General features: G+C 34.9%; 2 protein-coding genes and 1 non-coding gene across 6 annotated transcripts in view; 1 reads left to right on the top strand and 2 right to left on the bottom strand.

The window, feature by feature from the left end:
* LOC110647516 (transcription initiation factor TFIID subunit 2) overlaps nucleotides 1–15,483 on the bottom strand; it is a 30,126-nt gene extending 14,643 nt beyond the window's left edge. Inside the window, exons 1-18 of one of the 4 annotated variants that reach the window (XM_021801397.2) lie at nucleotides 15,195–15,470; nucleotides 14,717–15,020; nucleotides 14,193–14,338; nucleotides 14,022–14,088; nucleotides 10,172–10,371; nucleotides 9,903–10,056; nucleotides 9,104–9,188; nucleotides 8,912–9,003; nucleotides 7,758–7,883; nucleotides 7,623–7,676; nucleotides 7,211–7,276; nucleotides 5,886–5,983; nucleotides 5,447–5,788; nucleotides 5,275–5,362; nucleotides 2,606–2,731; nucleotides 2,463–2,519; nucleotides 1,428–1,507; nucleotides 1,294–1,336 (exon numbers count right to left, since the gene is read on the bottom strand). In XM_021801397.2, coding sequence (XP_021657089.2) covers nucleotides 1,294–1,336; nucleotides 1,428–1,507; nucleotides 2,463–2,519; nucleotides 2,606–2,731; nucleotides 5,275–5,362; nucleotides 5,447–5,788; nucleotides 5,886–5,983; nucleotides 7,211–7,276; nucleotides 7,623–7,676; nucleotides 7,758–7,883; nucleotides 8,912–9,003; nucleotides 9,104–9,188; nucleotides 9,903–10,056; nucleotides 10,172–10,371; nucleotides 14,022–14,088; nucleotides 14,193–14,338; nucleotides 14,717–15,020; nucleotides 15,195–15,310 — 2,244 coding nt within the window. In that variant the 5' untranslated portion in view covers nucleotides 15,311–15,470. Of the gene's footprint in view, nucleotides 1–1,293; nucleotides 1,337–1,427; nucleotides 1,508–2,462; nucleotides 2,520–2,605; nucleotides 2,732–5,274; nucleotides 5,363–5,446; nucleotides 5,789–5,885; nucleotides 5,984–7,210; nucleotides 7,277–7,622; nucleotides 7,677–7,757; nucleotides 7,884–8,911; nucleotides 9,004–9,103; nucleotides 9,189–9,902; nucleotides 10,057–10,171; nucleotides 10,372–11,375; nucleotides 11,532–14,021; nucleotides 14,089–14,192; nucleotides 14,356–14,716; nucleotides 15,021–15,194 lie in introns of those variants that run through there. The other 3 variants (XM_021801400.2, XM_021801398.2, XM_021801399.2) reach the window with 3 other exon arrangements.
* Nucleotides 12,692–12,764, bottom strand: TRNAF-GAA (transfer RNA phenylalanine (anticodon GAA)). Its single transcript has one exon. It is a non-coding gene; the product is annotated as a tRNA-Phe (tRNA).
* Nucleotides 15,484–16,237: 754 nt separating the features above from the next.
* LOC110647514 (pentatricopeptide repeat-containing protein At4g20740) lies at nucleotides 16,238–20,133 on the top strand. The gene is made up of 2 exons (XM_058136869.1): nucleotides 16,238–18,509; nucleotides 19,091–20,133. The coding sequence occupies exon 1, from the start codon at nucleotides 16,349–16,351 to the stop codon at nucleotides 18,503–18,505; it is 2,157 nt and encodes a 718-aa protein (XP_057992852.1). The 5' UTR covers nucleotides 16,238–16,348; the 3' UTR covers nucleotides 18,506–18,509; nucleotides 19,091–20,133.
* The last annotated feature ends 561 nt before the right edge of the window (nucleotides 20,134–20,694 follow it).

Below are 20,694 nucleotides of genomic sequence, written 5' to 3' on the forward strand. Positions count from 1 at the left end.
ACATTGCATTTAATTAATGCATTTCACATTTTATGAATCATGCATTCATAAAATATTTTTTTTAACCAAATCCTTGAAGAGTAATAGGAGTTGCCTAGAAGAGTGATTAAACTTATCTCTAGATGGGTTTGAGGATTGAAAGTTCCAAACACGTGAAAGGTTTTGGAATGCTTATCTTTTGATTATATCTTCTTAGTCAAGGGTCACCCAATTAATTATTTAGAAATTGGAATGATTGGAAAACTATAAGACAAGAGCAGTTAATTGATGTCTCACCAGTCTTAGAACAAGCTTTCTAGACATTTTAAGGCAAAATACTAGTTTGTACTTGAAAAAAGAGATTATTAGGTTAAAACTTGTTATTTTAAACCTTTGGCCTTTTTCTTCACTAGAATTTGCTCTTGCAACCCCTTTGAGCCTATATTAAAATCTTAATTTTTCTTGGAATCCTCATTATTACCTAGCTAATAGCACAAACACTACCTACCATTTCATGAGAATAATAATTCATAGTAATTGGTACACTTTAATTTAAAAAAAAATATATATATTAAAAAAAAAAGAAGAAATACTTATCACCATGTAAAAGTGTTAAGTGTGTGTATATATATGTATATATAAATATATATATGCCAATCATTGTTATTCAAATTGAAAGAAATCCACCCAAGTATTCAAAGTTCAATTGAAAACTCAACTCTTCGACAAAAAAATATCTATTTCGATATCAGTATGACCCATGCACTTGCAGCGTGTATCAGTGACAATGTTGTTTCTCGTGTTTCTTGTTGTTTTCTTTTTTTCCCCCCCAAAGATTAGGAACACTAGGGTAGAAGGAAGTTTTTTTGATAGGTAGGAGATGGGCTTTATCGCTCACAAGCATATCAAAGTGCTCAAATACGAAATTGTGTAAAACAAAAAGAACAAAGGATCAAAAGAAACATATTAATTCTCAATAATAATCATAATAATAAAATCTAAGGAAAAAACCCAAATTAAACAAGTATTTATAGACTAACAATCCTACTATTATTATGATTAAGAAATCCTAAAAAAATTCAAATTATGAATCCTAAGAAAAACAAACTAGAAAAATAATAATAAACTATTAGAATAATAAACCTAATAATAATAGAATTCCTAAATAATAAACTCTAAAACTTCCTAATTCTATAATGCTTATAATTCCTGAACTTCCAATACTGCATCAACACCACATAAAAGCACAAGTATATTAACCAAATATATTGCGTTGCATATAGACTAATTACATACCCTACCTCATTGCATTACCTCAAGAACAAAGTATTCTGGAAAATCATGAAAGTCATTTGGCCTGAGAAGATCAAGATAAATCAAATTTTTTCAGTGTTATATGAGTAACCTAAACCTGCCCAAAGCCAAGCTAAAGGAGCAAAGAATCTCACTTGGGTAGTCCAATTGTTGCATCAAATCTTTGACTTTTGTAAAATTTCACCAAATGAAGTAAACCAGACCAATCAGTTTCCTGTCCAAAAAATTGTACCAATTTACAATATTGTTCAATCCTCTTTTGATTTCATCAATTTTAGATTGATTTCTAAAATTAGTCACAACTTTGCACAACTGGTCAAAATTGAAGTAAATGATAATAAAACAATAAAAGTTAGAACTTTTCATTCTTTTCCCTTTTCGCACCCTCCCCCTTTCTCTCTATATCTTGAGATTCAAAGTAGAGAGATGAGTCAAATTCAAAAGGAAACAAGGACACTCCCATTAAATACATCGTTGGAAAAATTAACAATATCCAAATGATTCCAAATAGAAGAATGAATAGGCTGCGAGCCAAGTGGGTTATTGTATTAAAGATAAGGAAAATAATATTATAATATTAGAGAAATAAGGAAAATGCTCAATAGTAAGTTTGGATCTAAGGCTCAAAATCAACAACACCAAGAGAATTTGGATGAATAAGGTCATGAAAAATCCAACATCCGGCAATCAAACAACCATTAAATTGAACCCATCTTCACTACAAGCAACTCCCATGTAGTAATTGCAAACTAGAGAGCTCTATTCCAATTAAGCCAACACAAGTGAGGCAAGTTTTATGAAAGATTAAACAAAGCCCACTTATGATCTACAGTTAACATTTAAAGCAAAACCAAACCCACAAACAAAAAAGAAAGAACATGTAGTTTTGATTCAACTAAAGCTGGAAGCCGAAAACAAGATGTTTCTACTAAATGTTCTTTTTGTGGTTTCTCATCAAGAGAGAGAAGGGGCAAGCAAGGAGAGAGAAAGGAAAGGAGGGAGATTCAGAAAGGAAAGGAAGTCAGATTTTTATTATTATTATTATTATTATAATCAAAAACACAATAGCATTTTTACATCAATTTGACCAAGTGGACAAAATTGCAACTAATATCCCAAATCGGGGAAAGAAATGAAGAGTGCTGCTCATGATTCTATGATTATAATACCTCAGATGCTGTATTAGCCAATGCAAATGCTGCCTCAATTCGAACTCTCCAGAAAGCCTGGCCAACACACAATGAATTATATTATCACATTCCAATCAATATAAGAATTGCAACTAGCCAATCCATTGAAAACAAGAAAAAACCTTGGGGTCCCTGAGGAAATTATTCAGGGCATTTACAACAGAAAATGATAGCTGCGGTAAAGCTTCTAATGCTGCAATTGCTTGTGCTTGAGCAACAACATCCTCATCCTTCTCTAACTGATTAATCTGATGAACATTACCACAATAGACAAAGTTGTTCACCACTGAGTCACTGACAAATTAAAGCAACTGATGCAATGAATAATATGTAGCGCATCAACAATTGCAAAAAAGTTGAACAATAAAAACAAGTAAACAAATACTTTAATATCCAAACTTGCCTATTCAAAAAAAAAAAAAAAAAAGCCCTAATAAATATTTTTTGGTGCAATATGGAAAAAAAAAAATGAATTCACACAAGGCAATAACATCTCCTATCTCAGAAAATTAAGTTTTCAATACAAGCAATCATAAATATATCTATCATCCATGGCTTGGTCATAAGTACTCACATACCCATGCATTAATAAGTATCATGATTCAAGACTTCTACTCCATATGCACTATTCAACCACAAAGAGATCCAAGTTTCAATACATTGAGGACTTTCACTTCACATGTTCAACACAACTGAATTCAAAAAAGCCTCAAGCCTGCACAGGCCTTTTTCCTCGATCCTGTTCAGCTCAGGGGCCATGTTTCATATGGTAACGGAACTTTTGCCCATGTCATTCTTGGTCTACTTCTTGCCATTTTCATTCTTCCATACTGGTGCACCTACATATCTGTATTGGACGAGGCAAACCATCTCAACTATGCACCTTTCACCGTCCTATATTCACATATCCCTCACACAATATTATTACAAATTTATTTCCACACATCTAGATTAGCTACTCACCTCCACCACACTCATCTTGTGGGCATGTTTCTTCCAAATTCACTGCCAAGATTAATAGTTGGTCAAGTCTCAATTGTTTAGAACTCTCCTTCAACTCAGTAGGCCTTTGAATCATATGCTGGATTTGGGGAAATGGAGATAACTAATCCATATAGCTAAGCTCAACTAGTTTGAAGTTAACATATTAGTTGATTTGAGTTGAATTTCAGCAATAATACTTATTTAAAAAATTAAATTACTAATATTTAAATATTTAATAATTCAAAATTAAAATTTTGGATTTATCATTCATTTTACAAAGCAAATCCTTACAAAATAAATTTAATTCATGTTATTGACAATATACATGGACATTATGCACTCGTTATGCTACAACTACTTAGAATAGGGGCCAAGCAAAGGGGAAAACAGGTAGGAAAAATACCTACACATCTATACTGGCCATGGCAAACCATCTGAACCATCCTTCCCTGACTTATAGCCACTTCCACCATCCTAAATGCACCTATTCCTCACACAATATTATTACACATTTCCACACATCTAGCTTAGCATCCTCACCCCTACCATACTAATCTTGGGGCATGTTTCTTCTAAATTCACTACCAAGAATCATAGTTGGTCAAGTCTCAATTGTTTAGAACTTCTCCTTCAACTCAGTAGGCATTTCAATTATAGTAATGCTTGACTAGTTTGGGGAATGGAGAAAAATGATCCATAGGGTTGAGCCCAACTAGTTTGCAACTATAGCTTAGTTGAGTTGAGCTGAATTTTAGTAATAATACTAAAAATTTAAATTAATAATATTTAAATAATTAATAATTCCATATCAAAATTTTGTTTGTATAGCAAATTCTTGCAACATAAAAATAATTTAATTACTGATAATATACATGGACATTATGCACTTGTTAGGCAACAACTCCTTAGAATAAGGGCCAAGCAACGAGGCAACAGGTTGGAAAAATGGAGCCATGGGCTCTCAAGGGATTCGGCTTTTCTCATATCTTACAAAATAACACGACATCCATCACAGTTGATCCTTTTCAAATATACTAACTTAAACCTAAAGTGAAATCCTCCCCACTCTCCCCACCTCTCTATACAATAGAACATCCGCTACGAAAATAATATCAGAGAAATAAGGCCATTCTTCAAGTGTGTAACATGCAACTTTTAACAGGCATCCCATAAATGATAGCCAACAAGTGCATAAAATAAAAATAAAGGGAACAAAAAAATTTAGACAATGTAGCTCAAAGGCCTGAATTCCTCTGAACAAGTCAAGTGCAGGCAAAGCCGCACAAGCATTAGTCAAACTTTACCAATTACCGCCGAGAAAAATCCAACTGTAAAGCTCCATATGAAATTTACGAAATTTGTTTGAAGAGGAGTTGAGGAACCATAATTCATTGAAATTATGAAAATAATTACATACCCACTCCTTTTCGGATATTAATACTATGAAATTTACACCAAATTACAGGCAACACAATGTTCAAAGATTGGTGCAACCACCAGCCCATGAATTTTTTCAAAAAGCAATGACTAAACATAGAAACTGACCAAGTTAACCATTTTAAAACCCCCCCTAGACTCAGAAAGGACCAAATGAAAAAAAATAAACATGGAAACACTGTATGAAGACTGAAGCAAATCCTAATTGCTAATATAACATCACGATCAATCACCACATAGGAATTTTAACATAACATATGCTTAAAACTTTCCAGTAAAAAAGAACAATAATAAATAAGAACAATAATAAATTAGAGTACCACGTTAAAAATGGGGAGCCATTTCTACTAAAAAGGCCACAATGTCTTACCCACATCTGAACAGGTTGATTAAACTGAATTTCAGCAAGATATTCCATTTCCGGATCTGCCCTAATCCATAATAAGGGGGATTCCAAACTGCAGAAGGAACAAGTTCACACCATGGAAAATATGAACCAACTTAAAAAGAACGACATACAACCCATTGAGATAGCAATGTACCTGGAGCGGATATCTGTTGCAGGTACAGCATCACCATTTTCATCAGATCCATCAGGTTTTGAACCTTTTTTAGGCTTCTGGAAGCGTCTAGCAGCAAGCTTGGAATGGCACTGTATTTCCAGAAGCTGCCACATTTCTCCAGCCAAAGGAAGAATAGGGTGGTCATACATTCCATCAAGCTCATAAACCCTGATACTCATCATCCCAGGCCATCCAATATCTCCTTCTCGATTATCAGAATCAGAGTTCAGAACTGATGCACTTGCATCAGGGGTCGCTGTGCACTCTCTTAGCACCGCCAATTCAACCATATTTTTCCTTTTATTGTATGAGAACCCCATCCTTAAATTTCAAACATAGAAAGGCACATAAGCAACTAGAATCAGCAAAGATATGAGATATGCAGTAACAATTAATAAGTAACTCAAAGAACAATTACCTCAACATTGGACACCCACATGAGCCAACCCACCTAGGGAAAAACTCTTTCACAAATGGGCGCTCCAGATTTCCAACCTTAGTAGCAAAATGTCGAAACTAAATCTCGCAAATTATGAAATAAAATAAATAGGTAAGTAACTAAAGTAACCTTCAGACATCAAAGATGACTATGAGTGAACAGAAAGATGCAAAATGGCTGTAACATATACAATTATTTTTGAGATGGCAAAGGAGGTAAGAGAAACATGTGACATATATATATATATATATATATATATATATAGAGAGAGAGAGAGAGGGAGAGAGAGAGAGGTCATTTAGAATTATTTTTTCTTCATAACCATGTGCAAAACTTTCGATCAAATTGTTTTAATTCCGAGATGCTAAAAATTGCAGGATCAATGAACACAAGAACAACTCCAACATTATTCTATATTTATGAAACAAATCCAAAGATAATGACTTCATTCATCTATTGGTTTTCTTGCTTTGACAAATTTGGAAAAGCCGGAATTCCTTTATTTTCAACCATCAAGCCTCAAAACTTCCAAGATATCATTTGGTGCTGCTTTAAACAACTTTGATAATTTTCTTTCAGACAGGCTAGGATAGAGCCTGAAGCCTCTCCCTCCGTAGTCCCGCAGCTGAATTGGGTTCCTCATCCAAGAGATGTGTTTAAGGTGAATTTTGAGGATGCAATTTCCGTCAGTCAGCGTATGGGAGCTGTTGCGGTAGTTGCTAGAAATCAATTTGGAGATCCTTGTGGCTGGCGATTACAACAACTTTAAGCCATGACAAATCATTTAGTTATTGAATGCTTAGCTTGCAGGAAGGCCCTTCTCATGGCTAAGGACAAGGGTTTCAGCAAAGTTGCTATCAAGGGAGATGCTCTTGTAATCATTCAATCAGTCAAAGGGAATCCAGCCCCCCTAGAGATTCAGTGCATCATTGCAGATATTCAATCTCTAGATATGGATTTCCAGGAGATCAGTTTCAATTTTGTTAATTTTGTTAAGATAGCATGTAATAGTGCTGCTCATAGTTTTAGCCACAAAGACATTACATGACTATTCTTTCTTTTGTAATCCAACTATGCAAACAGATTTTGTACTTGGGACAAATGCCTATTTGACTCTTCAATGAAATTCATATCTTCCAACCCAAATATATATATATATGCCATCATGCATTATAATTATGTTGCTTACTAAGAAAATAAATACACGAAAATTTGGAATCAGATAAAAAGCCAGGCTCCATGGAAGATAATGCCATTGCCATCTTAATAGATTATTTGAGCACTATAGGGCAGAATGTAATCACCTCCTTTGTACTAAGAGATCTCACAGGGTTTGTATCCCGTGCCCGAAAGACAACTTTCTGCAAAATCTGTGAATTAAAAAGAAACAAAAGACATTAAAAAAAGAAAGCCATCTTAGTTCCAACAGTCCATACAACTCAACTCAACTCAACTCAACTAAGCCTTTATCCCAAAAATTCCAACAGTCCATAAATCACCAAAATTATGCATCTCCATAATGTTTAAAAAAAATTGAAGTTAAAGAAGTAGGGCAGTAATCTCCCCAACAACTGGCAAATTTACAAACTATGACTTCCAGTTCAAGCCATCCGTCAAAATTTTAAAAACCAGCTAAAACCACATAAAATATAACAAATTTTTCATCCATCAAGGTTCAGAGTGCAAAAGTGAAAATTCAAACCACTAGGCCCTTACTTTGCGGAAGGATTCTGGCCCCATTTGCTTTTCCAACATTTGCAGGATTGCCACCTTTCGAAAAATGATGTATCAGACCAAAGTCAAAGGCAAAAGAAAATTATATTTTAAACCAGAATTTGGAAATGAACTCACAGACTTCCAAGATCGTATTTTCCCATATATACCAATGCAATGGGTTCCATATAAATCCTTGCAAGAAGCAGAGGAGGTTAAAGCTGTTGCACCACTATCATCTGCTTTGCAAACAGCGCAATTTGCCTGAACTTCCACAAAATAACATTTATTTGCACCTCAAAATGTTGAAAGTATGCATGCAAAACTAATCCTTGCAGTTGTTATCATTTAAGAGACTACCAGAGTTGTAACCAATTTTGAAACTCAAATAAGCTGAAGAGTAAGAAAATATACAAGGCAATTAAATAAAGCAAGTACGAAGTATCAAGGCAATGGTATGGGAAAATAAAAGGTCATCCATTAATACTCTCATTCTAGGTCAACCAATGCAATAGTTAAGCTGGTCACTTCAACATTTTATACAGGATATATAATATGCAAATTAGGAGAGCGTTTAGTTCATTAAAAAAAATACATTAAAAATAAATAATAATGAAAAGAAAAGAAAAGAAAAATGAAGCAAAATCCCAAGTGCAATTGTTCAAGTTATACAAGACAGCAACCAAAAGAGAAGGGAAAAAAACAAAACTTTGAATTCAAAAGATCCAAGCATGAAAAGCACTTCTAAAAACTCTACACTTCCATCTAAGCAGGAATAGCACTTCTAAAAACTCTGCACTACCATAGCATTATTAATGAAAATACTTTCAATGGCAGAGAGAATAAGTTTGATGCACTTCTGCCTGCAAGAGTTTCTGTACCGAGCCATTGTAGCCATTCATCCTATCCTATCTTAATCTCCAGCAGACAAGAACAAATGCATCCTCATTCAATCAACTTCACAATTAAGAAAATTAAAAAACTGGAAGCATGCAGTACCATTAGACCATTCTAACTCTAACCCATAGAACCAGAACTCGCACATAAAATACAGTTCTATTAAAGCTGCAAGAAGACATCTATCACCCGCCAACCAATGATGCTCCCCCAATTAAAGGGAGATGCCAATAGCAAAGACCCATATAAAGAGGCAGCAAAGGGACATCTCAAAGCACTTGGGAAGGGGAGGTGCAGAAATGATAGTAAAATCACACGAATAAAAATGATCTCATATGTGGAGACCTTTTTTACACACATTTAGTAAATATACTGAGCAGTTGATATGTTCTAACCTTGTATCTCCTATAGCGTGCCTCATTATTTCCTAAAAATTTCTTGATGAACAAATCCGTCAAGAAACCGGCAAGCCCATCCAGAAGCCATTCTGACAATAAGCATTAAGATACTGGCTGAGCATCTTGACTTTTTGTTTAAAAAAAAAAAAATAGTAAAGCAGCACAAAGTACCAAGATCTGCCAGCTTACCATCACTGGGTTCCTCAGGGACTACATAAACTCCAAACCACTGCTTTGCAAGTGCAAAAGCTAGTTTAATGCTTGTGTCTATGGTCTGTTGAAATAATTATTAATCAATCAGCATAAGTGCAGCAACAGCAAGCAAAGATTGAAAAACAGCAGAAGTGATTAAATAGTTTAAGTAAACCAGATGTAAGGCAGCTGTTCACAAGACTATAGCAAATAAATAGTTAAATAAATAGACAAATACATATATACTATTAGCATATTGCACTTCATGCATTAACTTTGAAACAAAACTATGCTTCTTAACAATTAGCTTTCACTCAAAGTAAATGGCAGAAGAGATTCCATAAAAAGGAAAAAGAAATGGAGTTATATTTCATGTTCCAGAATTTGTAATCTTAAATTCGTTCCATTTACATGCAAAAGAAGATGTCGTAAGGCAGATGATATGGATAAGTTGGCTTTCTTCATACTAGATAGCCTGCTTATTTGATGTAAATCAACTAAAATTGTCTAACTTAATATAACATAACACCTATATATAATTCCATCCTATATATAGTCCAACTTTGGATAGAAGATTGAACATCATTTATCCTTCATGTGAATTATTCACAGCTACATAAGCACAATCACTCATAGTGGTGACCACCAACTTCCAGCCTAAGTATTGTTATCACAATATAGCATGTTTTATGTTTTAAACTAGTTATGTTATAAAAGAAATACACTCACACACACACATATATAGATTACCTGCTAAGAGTAATAAACATAAAAAATATGTAATAAGCAAGCAAACCTGATCAATAACCCTCTCATCATATAAAACTTGAGAACTAAAGATGCTAATGGAGGCTCCCAAACTTGATGAGGATACAGCCATCTCAGGAGCTAAGAACACTTGCGTGTATGACCCAAATGGAAATTTCGCATCAAGGTATTCTTCATAATGGCTGTTGAAAGTACATTGCAAAATCATGAAACAGCATAAGTTCATGTTTATATTATATCGCATTGGTAGCCAAAAATAAAAGATAAAAAAGAAGTCAAATGACTAAGATAACAAACTTGAATGCATTATGAAAAAACTCCACAGTATTCCGAAGCTTTGACAGATTAGCTGGCAAACACATGTGTGATATGAAACCAAGATGGTGATCTGGAAGGATTTCAAATGGTGCAACCACTAAAGATATCCATTGAGCAGTTACTGGAACATCTAATCTGTAGACATATGTTTTATGAGAATGATCATCCTTGCTCAAAACCTGGAAATGTTAAAAATAATGATACAAACAGTTAAAATCAATGAAAACTAAAAGACTAAAATAAAGCAAAAAATAAAAAATAGACAACCACAAACTTATAATTGCTAAAAAATGTTCATGATTGAAGAAATTATCCAAACACTGCAACTTCATATAAAAAATGCTACTCTTTATTTATCTAGATACATGACAATCCATGTATCGAGGATGAGCATCATAGCTGTAACCTCATGAGGATCCAAACCAAAAACTTTAAAAGGCACCACAAAGATAGCAAAACCTCACTCTAGTATTTTTATCAAAATTGGAAAGCAATATTTTTACCAAATAGACATTAGAAGATTTGCAGGAAAGTTCAATGCTTTCTCATACAGGTGAAGATCCCTCATCCTATGCTGTCCATTTCCAAATTTGCATCAATTAGACAAATGAAAACTTTCCATATGTTTTCATGGGCATGCAAACCAGGTTTGCTTTTAGATTCTAATATCTCCCTTTCCCTTTTTTTTTTTCAAATTATTTGGGTGAGAGGGGGAGATCAAAATATATTTAAAAAGAACTTGATGATGTGGTGCCAAATCAAATAGAAAAAGATAATCACAATTAAATAAAAAAAAGGTAATAAAATCTAGAATAATTTGCATATGCACAACAAAACGCAATCCACTAAACCAAAACACTCAATTAATTAAGCCATTTATCTTTGAACTTGTGAGACGTAATTCCTCCTCAAGCAATCTATTATTGCTATAACTGCATTGAATCCCCTTTAAAAAAAAAAGTTAAAAGAGAGAAACACTTAAGACTGTTGCTCCCCATTATCTGTACAATCAAATAGACCCTCACAAGTCTACAAATTCATCTTGAACAGATTCAGCTGCAGCCTAAGAGACTCCAATTATATAGTAAACTAATATCCATGAATGTTTTAACTCGAGAAAAATCACTGAAGAATGTATTGCACCAATTCATCTGCATTATACACAAGTAAGATCTGCTCTGACCATTATATTTCAGCTCCTGAATATTGTCAATAGTCAAGATCTCTCCCATGTTGCTTCCCAAGCAGAAAATGTGACCTTTATATGAGTATAAGCTTCCAAATTACTGTCCTAGGAAATGTATGTCATTCCTTCCATCTAGACTTCCACCTCTTAACAGGAGTACAAGCATAAGATTTCATATCAGGCTTATCAGCACGGCTTCTTCTGATAATCCTCTACCTAGTAGAAAGTATCCTATACAAATCCACAAGACCATACTATATCATTCAACAAGTGGGAAAAAAAAAAGTTATTTTTCTAAAAGAAAATAAAAAGTTTCCAAAGTACAATCTCGATCATTTCTACAAGTAGATATATTCAAAATCACATTGTTAATAGAGGGATGCCACAATTGCTTGCCAGATTCACGGCCAAGAAGGGTTGAAATTATGAGACATAAGATATCAATTGCATGTTTCCCTTTATCCAATTATGATTTCTTTTCAAGATTATGCCATTGCTTCCTCAAATATGAAACAACTGCAAATTTCTATAGTCCAATACTTAATTTTTGGCAGAGAATTGAAGAACCTCCTCAGATAATTCAAGCTAAAAACAACCTGGGCCTTCCCTGATCCCCAATATCATACTATAGATACTTAACTAATTGAACTTCCAACCTTTCCTATTTCTTATCCAATATGATTTAATATTCAACTATTGACCTCATTACATCACCGTTAAAGCTCATGTATTTCTCACCTTGCATCTCATGCAGTCTACCCAGAACTAGATCTAAGTGAACCTATATTAGTGATGACAAGGGAGAGGGTTAGTAGACAATTTAAGAGACTATCTATAAAGACCACAAATACAATTTACACAAGCGAACTATTCTGCAGGAAAGTTTTCCTACCACACAAATGAGCTTGCATATATGTCCAATGGGGTTTCGACAAATTTCACAAAATAGCCAAAGGAACAGCATTTTGCTGAAACAGCCTATTAATTCCAAGTGCTGAATACACTGAACTCCTATAGGTAATAATCCAACCACAATCAACAATTGGTTGATTCCTCTCATCTTGCAAAGATAGCATCTAAGACTATTATTCCTAATGCTCTTACTTATTAGTTCATTACTCCACGTATCCATTCACAAGCTTAACTTAAATACAAAATTTTCAAATAATAAAAGCAATAACCAAGATTTCAATCTCAATTTTCAAGCACCTGCTTATTCAATAGTTGTCATAATTCTTTATCCTCTCAAACGCAAGAATTTATTTCCATATCCTATGTATGTAACTCAACAAAGCCTCAATCTGGTAGATGCTTGCGGTGAGCGTGAATTGAACATGCGACCTTCAGATTTTCAGTCTGACGCTCTCCCAATTGAGCTATCCCCGCAAATCATGCACCAAACAAGAATAAGACCATTGTAGAGGACATTATCAGATTATCTAATGAGTGGAAGTATGGTTCCTAAGTCCACTGTGGCAACGTAACTAAGCAACCTAAATCTCTATCCTTCAAGCATTTACTCTACTAGTATCTTAGTGCTTATTTCTATGGTTCAATCTTCTACGTAAGTGATATAAATGTCACTTAGAGGTCAACCTTGAAGGAAAAAGGAACTGTATAACCTTATGCACTCAAGAATCTTACACACAAATTATTCAACAACACACTTATCTGGAATAAATCACCCTTTATCATCATATAATAAGCTCTATGAACCCAAGCTCTATGAACCCGTTACATATTATAGAAGAAGGAAAAAGAATAGATAGTGGCAGAGGTTGGGTGGTTAGAATTGGAGGGAAACTCCTGTAACAACTTTTGGAGGGAAAGGCCTCAAGTAGTTAAGAGGTAGTTTTGGTTGCCTAGAGATTGTTAAGGAGTTGTTAGGAAGCAGTTACTGCTGTATATAAATGGAAGAAGTCATACCTGTATGAACTCATTCAAAGAATGGTTGTTAGGAAGCAGTTACTGCTGTGTATAAATGGAAGAAGTCATATCTGTATCAACTCATTCAAAGAATGATATTCAATAATACTTTTCCTCATCTCTAACTCTTTTCTCTTCTCATCTTGTTCTATTCTTTTCTCACCTAATCTCACTGTTTCCCTTAAGTTCTCTGAGAATTCTGTTTCAATCCCCTTCCCTGAGATTGATTCAGACCTGTTAATTTACAGAACCATTTTGTGCTCTCTCTATTCATTAAAGAGCGACACTTTTAGCACACGATGTTCAAAATCTATGAATCTTTTGACATCGAATAATGATCAACAAAAACAATGATAAAAAAGAAGACTAAAATTTTTAGCATCATCCAGCCAATCAATTATATCAACTCTTCTAATATCCCCTAAAAAAAATAAATTTTGAGTTATCTTCAATAAGATGGACAAAAATACCATATTGGAGAATGTCAATACATCTTCTAACTAAATCAACATGTTCTCAGTCTAGATATCAAGTTGAGCATACGAAAAGAACATCATTTAATAGCCTAATTCTGTGAACCATATCGCAGGATAATTCTGTTTCTAATACCATAATACTGTGAACCATAATCTTGTTTCTAATACCAGGAGATATGATTGAAGCATCACAAGAAGATAGTCCAGAAACCAAGGAATATAGTCTTCTCATTTATCTCACCTGGTATAGTAAGCTTCCAGTACTGACAGCAACAAGATTGTGGGCAACGGTGAACTCCAGATCATAACTAGAATGCCAACATCACGAGTAGACAAATAAATTTGATATAGACTGTAAATTGCAAACTTACAAAACTCTAAACTACGAATAACAGAACCAAGCAGTTCATACCAGCAACGCTGAGAAGCTTCATCCATACATGGGAACCAGCACCTTGCTCGCCTTATCTGGTTATCAGTATGTAGCACATTATCATTGAAGTGAATCCCTGTCTCTGCTTTCTCTACCCAATAATTGATGCGAACCAATTTCACATTCTGCATCCAACATCAACCTACATGAGAAACCACAAAGGTGTAAACCTCACCATGACAACTCTTGCTTAAACTATAAAAGCACATCAACATTCAATATAGGTAAATAAAAGTTCCATATCTACAACTGATGAAATGAAGGCTTTCTAACAGTAAATAGGACTCGACTAACATTCATGCTCTATAGACCCGTGATATACCACAAAAATCACATTTACTCCCAACAAATTAATCACGCGGCTCAAAATTATTGTGCTAGACATGTATAGGCGTTTGATGAAATTTCTCAACAAACCCAAATCCATAAATATAATTCTGCAATGACTGAAGTATGAAAAGCCAAAAATATAAATATTAAGACTTTAGACTAGCCACATTAACCTGCTTGGCTTCACCATTATCTAAATTCACTTGATCCTGTTGTTCATTTGGAGCCCTGATGAGAAGATTCGGAACCAGTTCTTTCTCGAGTGCTGAAGTATAGGCAGAGGCAGCAGTATCAGCAGCTAAGCTAGGAGTGGAGACCCTGCTCCATTTTTTCTCACTTTCCACCACATTTTGCTGACGTGGGTAGTATTCAAACTCCGTAGGCTCCCCATCCACAAACACACTCTCTATACCTAAATTCTCCGCATGTAACCCCACAATTCCAATGTCAGGGACAGCGATTTCCAACTCTGTGTAGCTGAAGAACCCAAAAGCACAAGTCAATTGAGACAAAACCAAAAAATATCCCACAAATTCAATTCTTAAAAAGAAAGAAATCAAGAAATCACAGCTCCCAGATACATATCAGTACAAATCACACGAAGAACTAGAAGAAATGCATGTAAGCACAGAATAAGAAAGAGAAACAGACCCGTAGATTTGGCGCTTATCCATTTTGATGGAGAGGCAGAGCTTCTGGTGACGGACTACAGCTCCGGAATTATCGGGCTTGGAGTCGTCGATCTTCGGCTTACGCGGCTTCGCCATGGCTAATCTAAATCTATCAGTGTTGCCAGTGCTTGTGTCTTAGCGCGCTTAGTTGGGATTAGGATGGGGTGCTTTCATTTATAGAAGTCATCGAGAGTTCTTTGCTTTTTGGGCCGCTCTCGAAGACGATTGTGCCCTAACTCTCATTTCTTAATCTGGAGCGTACATATTGTGGACTAGAGGTTTTTGACGGTCGATTTTTATCCTCCTTCACTGAGCTTTCCTTTTTTTTTTTTTTCCAGATTTAACTTATTTTTTTTTAATTAATTAATACCTAAATTCATCAAATTATTAGGAGGATAAAAATCTGTATTTCTCGCCTCCCACTCTCTCTCATACATCCTCTATCTGTATTTTCCCTCTCAAAAAACCACGATATTAACAAAAATAAATTTTAATTAAATATTAAAATAGAAAATAATATCAATTTATTTTCGTCATTCTAATTCTCACCCTAAAATTAAAATCAAAATCAATAAATTTAACAAATATTTAACAATTCCAATAACAAAAATATATTTTTTTAATTAATAAATTATGGGTGCATAATATTGATTGAATTCAATTACCATAAAAAAATTTTTTAAATATTGACTCGGGTCAATTAAATTGATTTTTTAAAATTTAAAACTAAATTCAATCAAATTGTTCTATAAATTTAATGAAATTTTTAATCAATTTGATTTAGTGAATTATTTTGATTTAACTTAAATTTATTTATTTTTTAAAAAATAAATTAAAAATATATTACTGTGATTATAATGAAAATTTTATATAATTTAAATGAAAAAGTAAGCTTTTTTATATAAAAAAATAATTTTTAAAAATTTAATAGACAAATTTTATGTGGTAAATTTAATTAAAAAAAACGTAGTGACAGATATAAAGTTTATTAAATATTCTAAAATAAATTTATTTTGTATCGAAAATTCACCCTAACCATCACAACCATCCGAAGGGGCTCATAATTAGTATCCCTCTGCTTAAACTGAAACCCTCGGAGATTTGAGAAATGGAAGGGATCAAATAAACGACGAAATGCCACCATCAAAACCTGTTAAACCATACTTCTTCTACGGCCATCGTAAGCCTTCCCAAAACCGTCCTGTCGTCCGCGGAGGCCTCTTCTCCAACCGCCAGACAATAAAACCACCAAAACCCACTTCTCATTTTGCACCATTTGACCTCCAAAAATGGGACCCCCAAAATCCATCACCTCCACCACCCTCCAAGTCCCCCCCTTTAGCCCCCAACCATTCCCTTACCAGAGTTTCCCAACGCCTCTCTCCAATCTCTCGCTTCATCCTCGACGCCTTTCGGAAGAACGGCAACCATTGGGGCCCACCAGTGGTAACTGAATTACGCAAGCTTCGCCGAGTGACGCCGGACCTGGTTGCCGAAGTGCTGAAAGTCGAAACTAACCCTCACCTGGCGTCCAAATTCTTTCACTGGGCAGGTAAGCAGAAAGGGTACAACCACAATTTCGCTTCTTATAATGCTTTTGCTTATTGTTTGAATAGAAGCAGCTTATTTCGTGCTGCTGATCAGTTACCTGAGTTAATGGATTCACAAGGGAAGCCACCTACTGAGAAACAATTTGAGATTTTAATTAGAATGCATTCTGATGCGAATAGGGGACTTAGAGTTTATTATGTATATCAAAAGATGAAGAAATTCGGAGTCAAACCCCGTACTTTCTTGTATAATAGAGTTATTGATGCTTTAATTAAAACGGGTCATTTAGATTTAGCATTATCAGTGTATGAGGATTTTAAGAGTAACGGGTTGGTGGAAGACAGTGTTACATATATGACGCTGATCAAGGGATTGTGTAAGGTCAACAGGATAGAGGAAGCGATGGAACTTTTAGAAAGAATGAGGATGAATGTGTGTAAACCGGATGTTTTTGCATACACAGCTATGGTCAAGGTGTTGGTTGGAGAAGGTAATTTAGATGGAAGTTTGCAGGTTTGGGAGGAGATGAAGAAAGATGGGGTGAATCCAGATGTGATGGCTTATGTGACTTTAGTTACCGGGTTGTGTAAAGGAGGGAGGGTAGTGAAGGGGTATGAGTTGTTTAAGGAGATGAAGGAGAAGGGAATTTTGATTGATAGAGCGATTTATGGAATACTGATTGAGGCATTCGTGGAGAATGGAAAGGTTGGATCAGCTTGTGATTTGTTCAAGGATTTGGTTGATTCTGGCTATAGGGCTGATTTGAGAATTTATAATTCACTTATTGAAGGTCTCTGTAATGTGAAGCGGGTAGATAAGGCTCATAATCTTTTTCAAGTTTTGGATCAAGAGGGTCTTGAGCCAGACTTTAAGACAGTGAATCACATGTTGGTGTCTTATGCGGAGATGAAAAGGATGGATGATTTTTGCAAGCTGCTTGAGGAGATGGATAAGTTGGGATTTTCTGTTATTGATGATATTTCCAAATTCTTCTCATTTGTGGTTGGGAAGAAGGAAAGGACTATGTTGGCCTCGGATGTGTTTGAGGACTTAAAAGTGAAAGGTTATAGCAGCGTTCCAATCTACAATATTCTTATGGAGGGACTCCTCAAGATTGGTGAGGTGAAAAAGGCATTATCACTTTTCAATGAAATGAAGAATTTCAATTTTGAACCTGACTCAACTACTTACAGCATTGCAATTATATGTTTTGTTGAAGATGGAAATATGAAAGAGGCTTGTATGTGTCATAATAAAATAATTGAGATGTCTGGTGTCCCATCTGTTGCTGCCTATTGTTCTCTTGCTAAAGGGCTTTGTAACATTGGAGAGATTGATGAAGCCATGATACTGGTTCGTGACTGCTTAGGCAATGTTACAAGTGGGCCCATGGAGTTCAAGTACACTCTTACAATTCTTCATGTATGTAAATTAGGTGAGGCTGAAAAAGTGATCGAAGTGCTGAATGAGATGATGCAGGAGGGTTGTCCTCCCAATGAGGTCATATATTCTGCTATTATCTCTGGCATGTGCAGGCATGGGACATTGGAAGAGGCACGGAAAGTGTTTACAAATTTGAGAGAGCGCAAACTTCTGACAGAAGCCAAGACAATTGTTTATGATGAAATATTAATTGAACATATGAAGAGGAAGACAGCAGACTTGGTGGTGTCAGGATTGAAATTTTTTGGTCTGGAATCAAAATTGAAAGCAAAGGGATGTACACTTCTGTCAAGTTGAAAGGGTACTTGCTTGCATTATCTATTTTATTTGCTCTATGCTGAATATAACATCTAGTAGTGACAGCCATTTGAGAGAGCTACCTGTTATTTGATTTGCTGTTCACCCTGAAACTTGTGTATATTATTTATATCCAACATACATAAATCTGGAGCTGCACTTGTGGGAGGGGAATGCAGATTCTGTGTTGCTAGACGGTGATCCAATGTCCCATGTATGTAGACAACACGGTCAATATGACTCATCAGGGTGGAACTCGAGTAGTGCTCTTGCTCATATCTTCATGCTTCTCATAACACCTATTCAAATAGGATAGTAGGGTTCCCTTGAGTGTGCCCCTGTGTGCGGATCCAGGCAGTCAGGCCTTAAGTGCTTGAAGCCGCAAACTCATTTATCTTCTTATGGCTGTGCACTTGCCATATTTTTCCTTATTTCTTCTATTTTTCCTCTTAAATGTATTCATTATCATATTGGGGAATATGTGGCGTTATGCAAGTAAGTGAATGGCCAGTGATTGGTATGGATCCAATTGATTGAATTTTAGAATCTTTTATAAGCTGACACTTGCATCCATATTCTTTTCAGTAATATTGTGAATGATTCAGCATTATGGAAGATGGTGATCTAATGCTCAAAAGCAAGCTTTGGTCTCTTAATTAAAGCTCATGGAAAATGGGGCGCCGAGATTTTCATTATTGTAGTTGCATATGTTTCTATCAGGAGTATGTTGATGAATTGTTGACCAATGCACAAGGTTGGTTCTCTGACTATCATAAATTAAAAAGGTTTCGTTTGAGGAGTTTTCTAGTGCAAGGTTTGGACATGGCAGAGAGGAATCTTGAATTTCAGGTGTCTCTCTCTTGGGTCTGTTGGGCAATTGATTTCTCTGGCGACTGAGCACATTGGTGAACTATGTGCCAGTGGTAGTAATTAGCAGCAATTAGGCTTCATCCTCTCGTTAGCGGCAATCTGGACGACCGTTTTCATATTCTTAGCCATTCTGAAGATATATTACTGTATGGAACTTGTGGTTGGCATAGAACAGCTTAAAGTGGTCTTGCGGGGTGAATTTTACATCTGCATGTGATGAAGCCACTTCAAGGATCTGTCATTTCTTTTACTTAGCAGACCAATTAAGATTAGCTGTTGTGATTTGAACTCCAGAACACGATTACTTTAGACTAATTTCACCCATGGAACTGCTCATTCCAAATTTTCTGCTTTGTTGAGGATTTACACTATTACTTTGTTCAGTTAGGAATAGAATGCACTGTGGCCGAAAGGGAGAAGTTCAAATAACTGAAGTTTTGCATGCTTTTAAGCGTGTTGTTGCAGACAGGGTGAGTAGCTACGGAAATAAAAGAACAGAGAACCCTGGTTGAGGTCTACTTGCTGGTTGTCATTTCTGTAGCTTGTCAAGTTTACTATTAATTTTTGCCCATGCATGGAATCCAATAAGGAAGGAGCCTCAGAGATCAGAAAACTCTGATTAATTAGAGCTAAATATGATAGTTTGCAGGTCTGGTGAGTCTCCATTCTCTTAAGAATGTTTATTCCTTGAAGTTGTGTTGTAACTTTGCAGTACTGCATAGGAGAGAGAGAAGAAAAAAATGTTTCATTCATTTCCATTTGGGGTACATAAAAGAAGCAACAGAAAACGCTGCTGATTTTTCATCCTTCCAATTTTTCCCTCTCCTTCTAAATCTCCACTGTTTCTTGGTTTCATTTTTCCGTTACGAAGACATCACAATTACTAGAAATTGCAGTTCAACTCAATAAATAAGACTATCGTATACCTACTGCACACACTCGCAGGTCACATTAGTAAAAGGAATTGGAAATCATCTGTTTCTCCAAACTAACAAAAATGTATAAAGCAATCTTTTTGTTTTTTTTTATTATTTATAATTTAAAATCAATTACAATTGAAATTATATTTATTAATGATTATATTTGAAGTAATTCTTATTGGTTAATTTACTTTTGGTGTTTGTTTGGCTTATAAGTTGGTCAAATCTACTTGTAAGTGGAAAGTCGTAAATAAATTATTAATTTGGTTTATAAATTAAAAAATCTATTTAAAATAAGTTATAAATATGAAAATTTTATTCAAAATCTATCAAAAGTCATAAGTAAGTTATGCTTACTTATGACTTATCTATTTATTTACTTATAACTTATCTATTTAT

The sequence above is a fragment of the Hevea brasiliensis genome, chromosome 2 (genome assembly GCF_030052815.1).
Source record: "Hevea brasiliensis isolate MT/VB/25A 57/8 chromosome 2, ASM3005281v1, whole genome shotgun sequence".
NCBI classification, from domain to species: Eukaryota; Viridiplantae; Streptophyta; class Magnoliopsida; order Malpighiales; family Euphorbiaceae; genus Hevea; species Hevea brasiliensis.

Bases quoted from the DNA above. Each gene is read 5' to 3' on its own strand.
- LOC110647514 (XM_058136869.1), top strand. From the start codon at position 16,349: ATGCCACCATCAAAACCTGTTAAACCATACTTCTTCTACGGCCATCGT.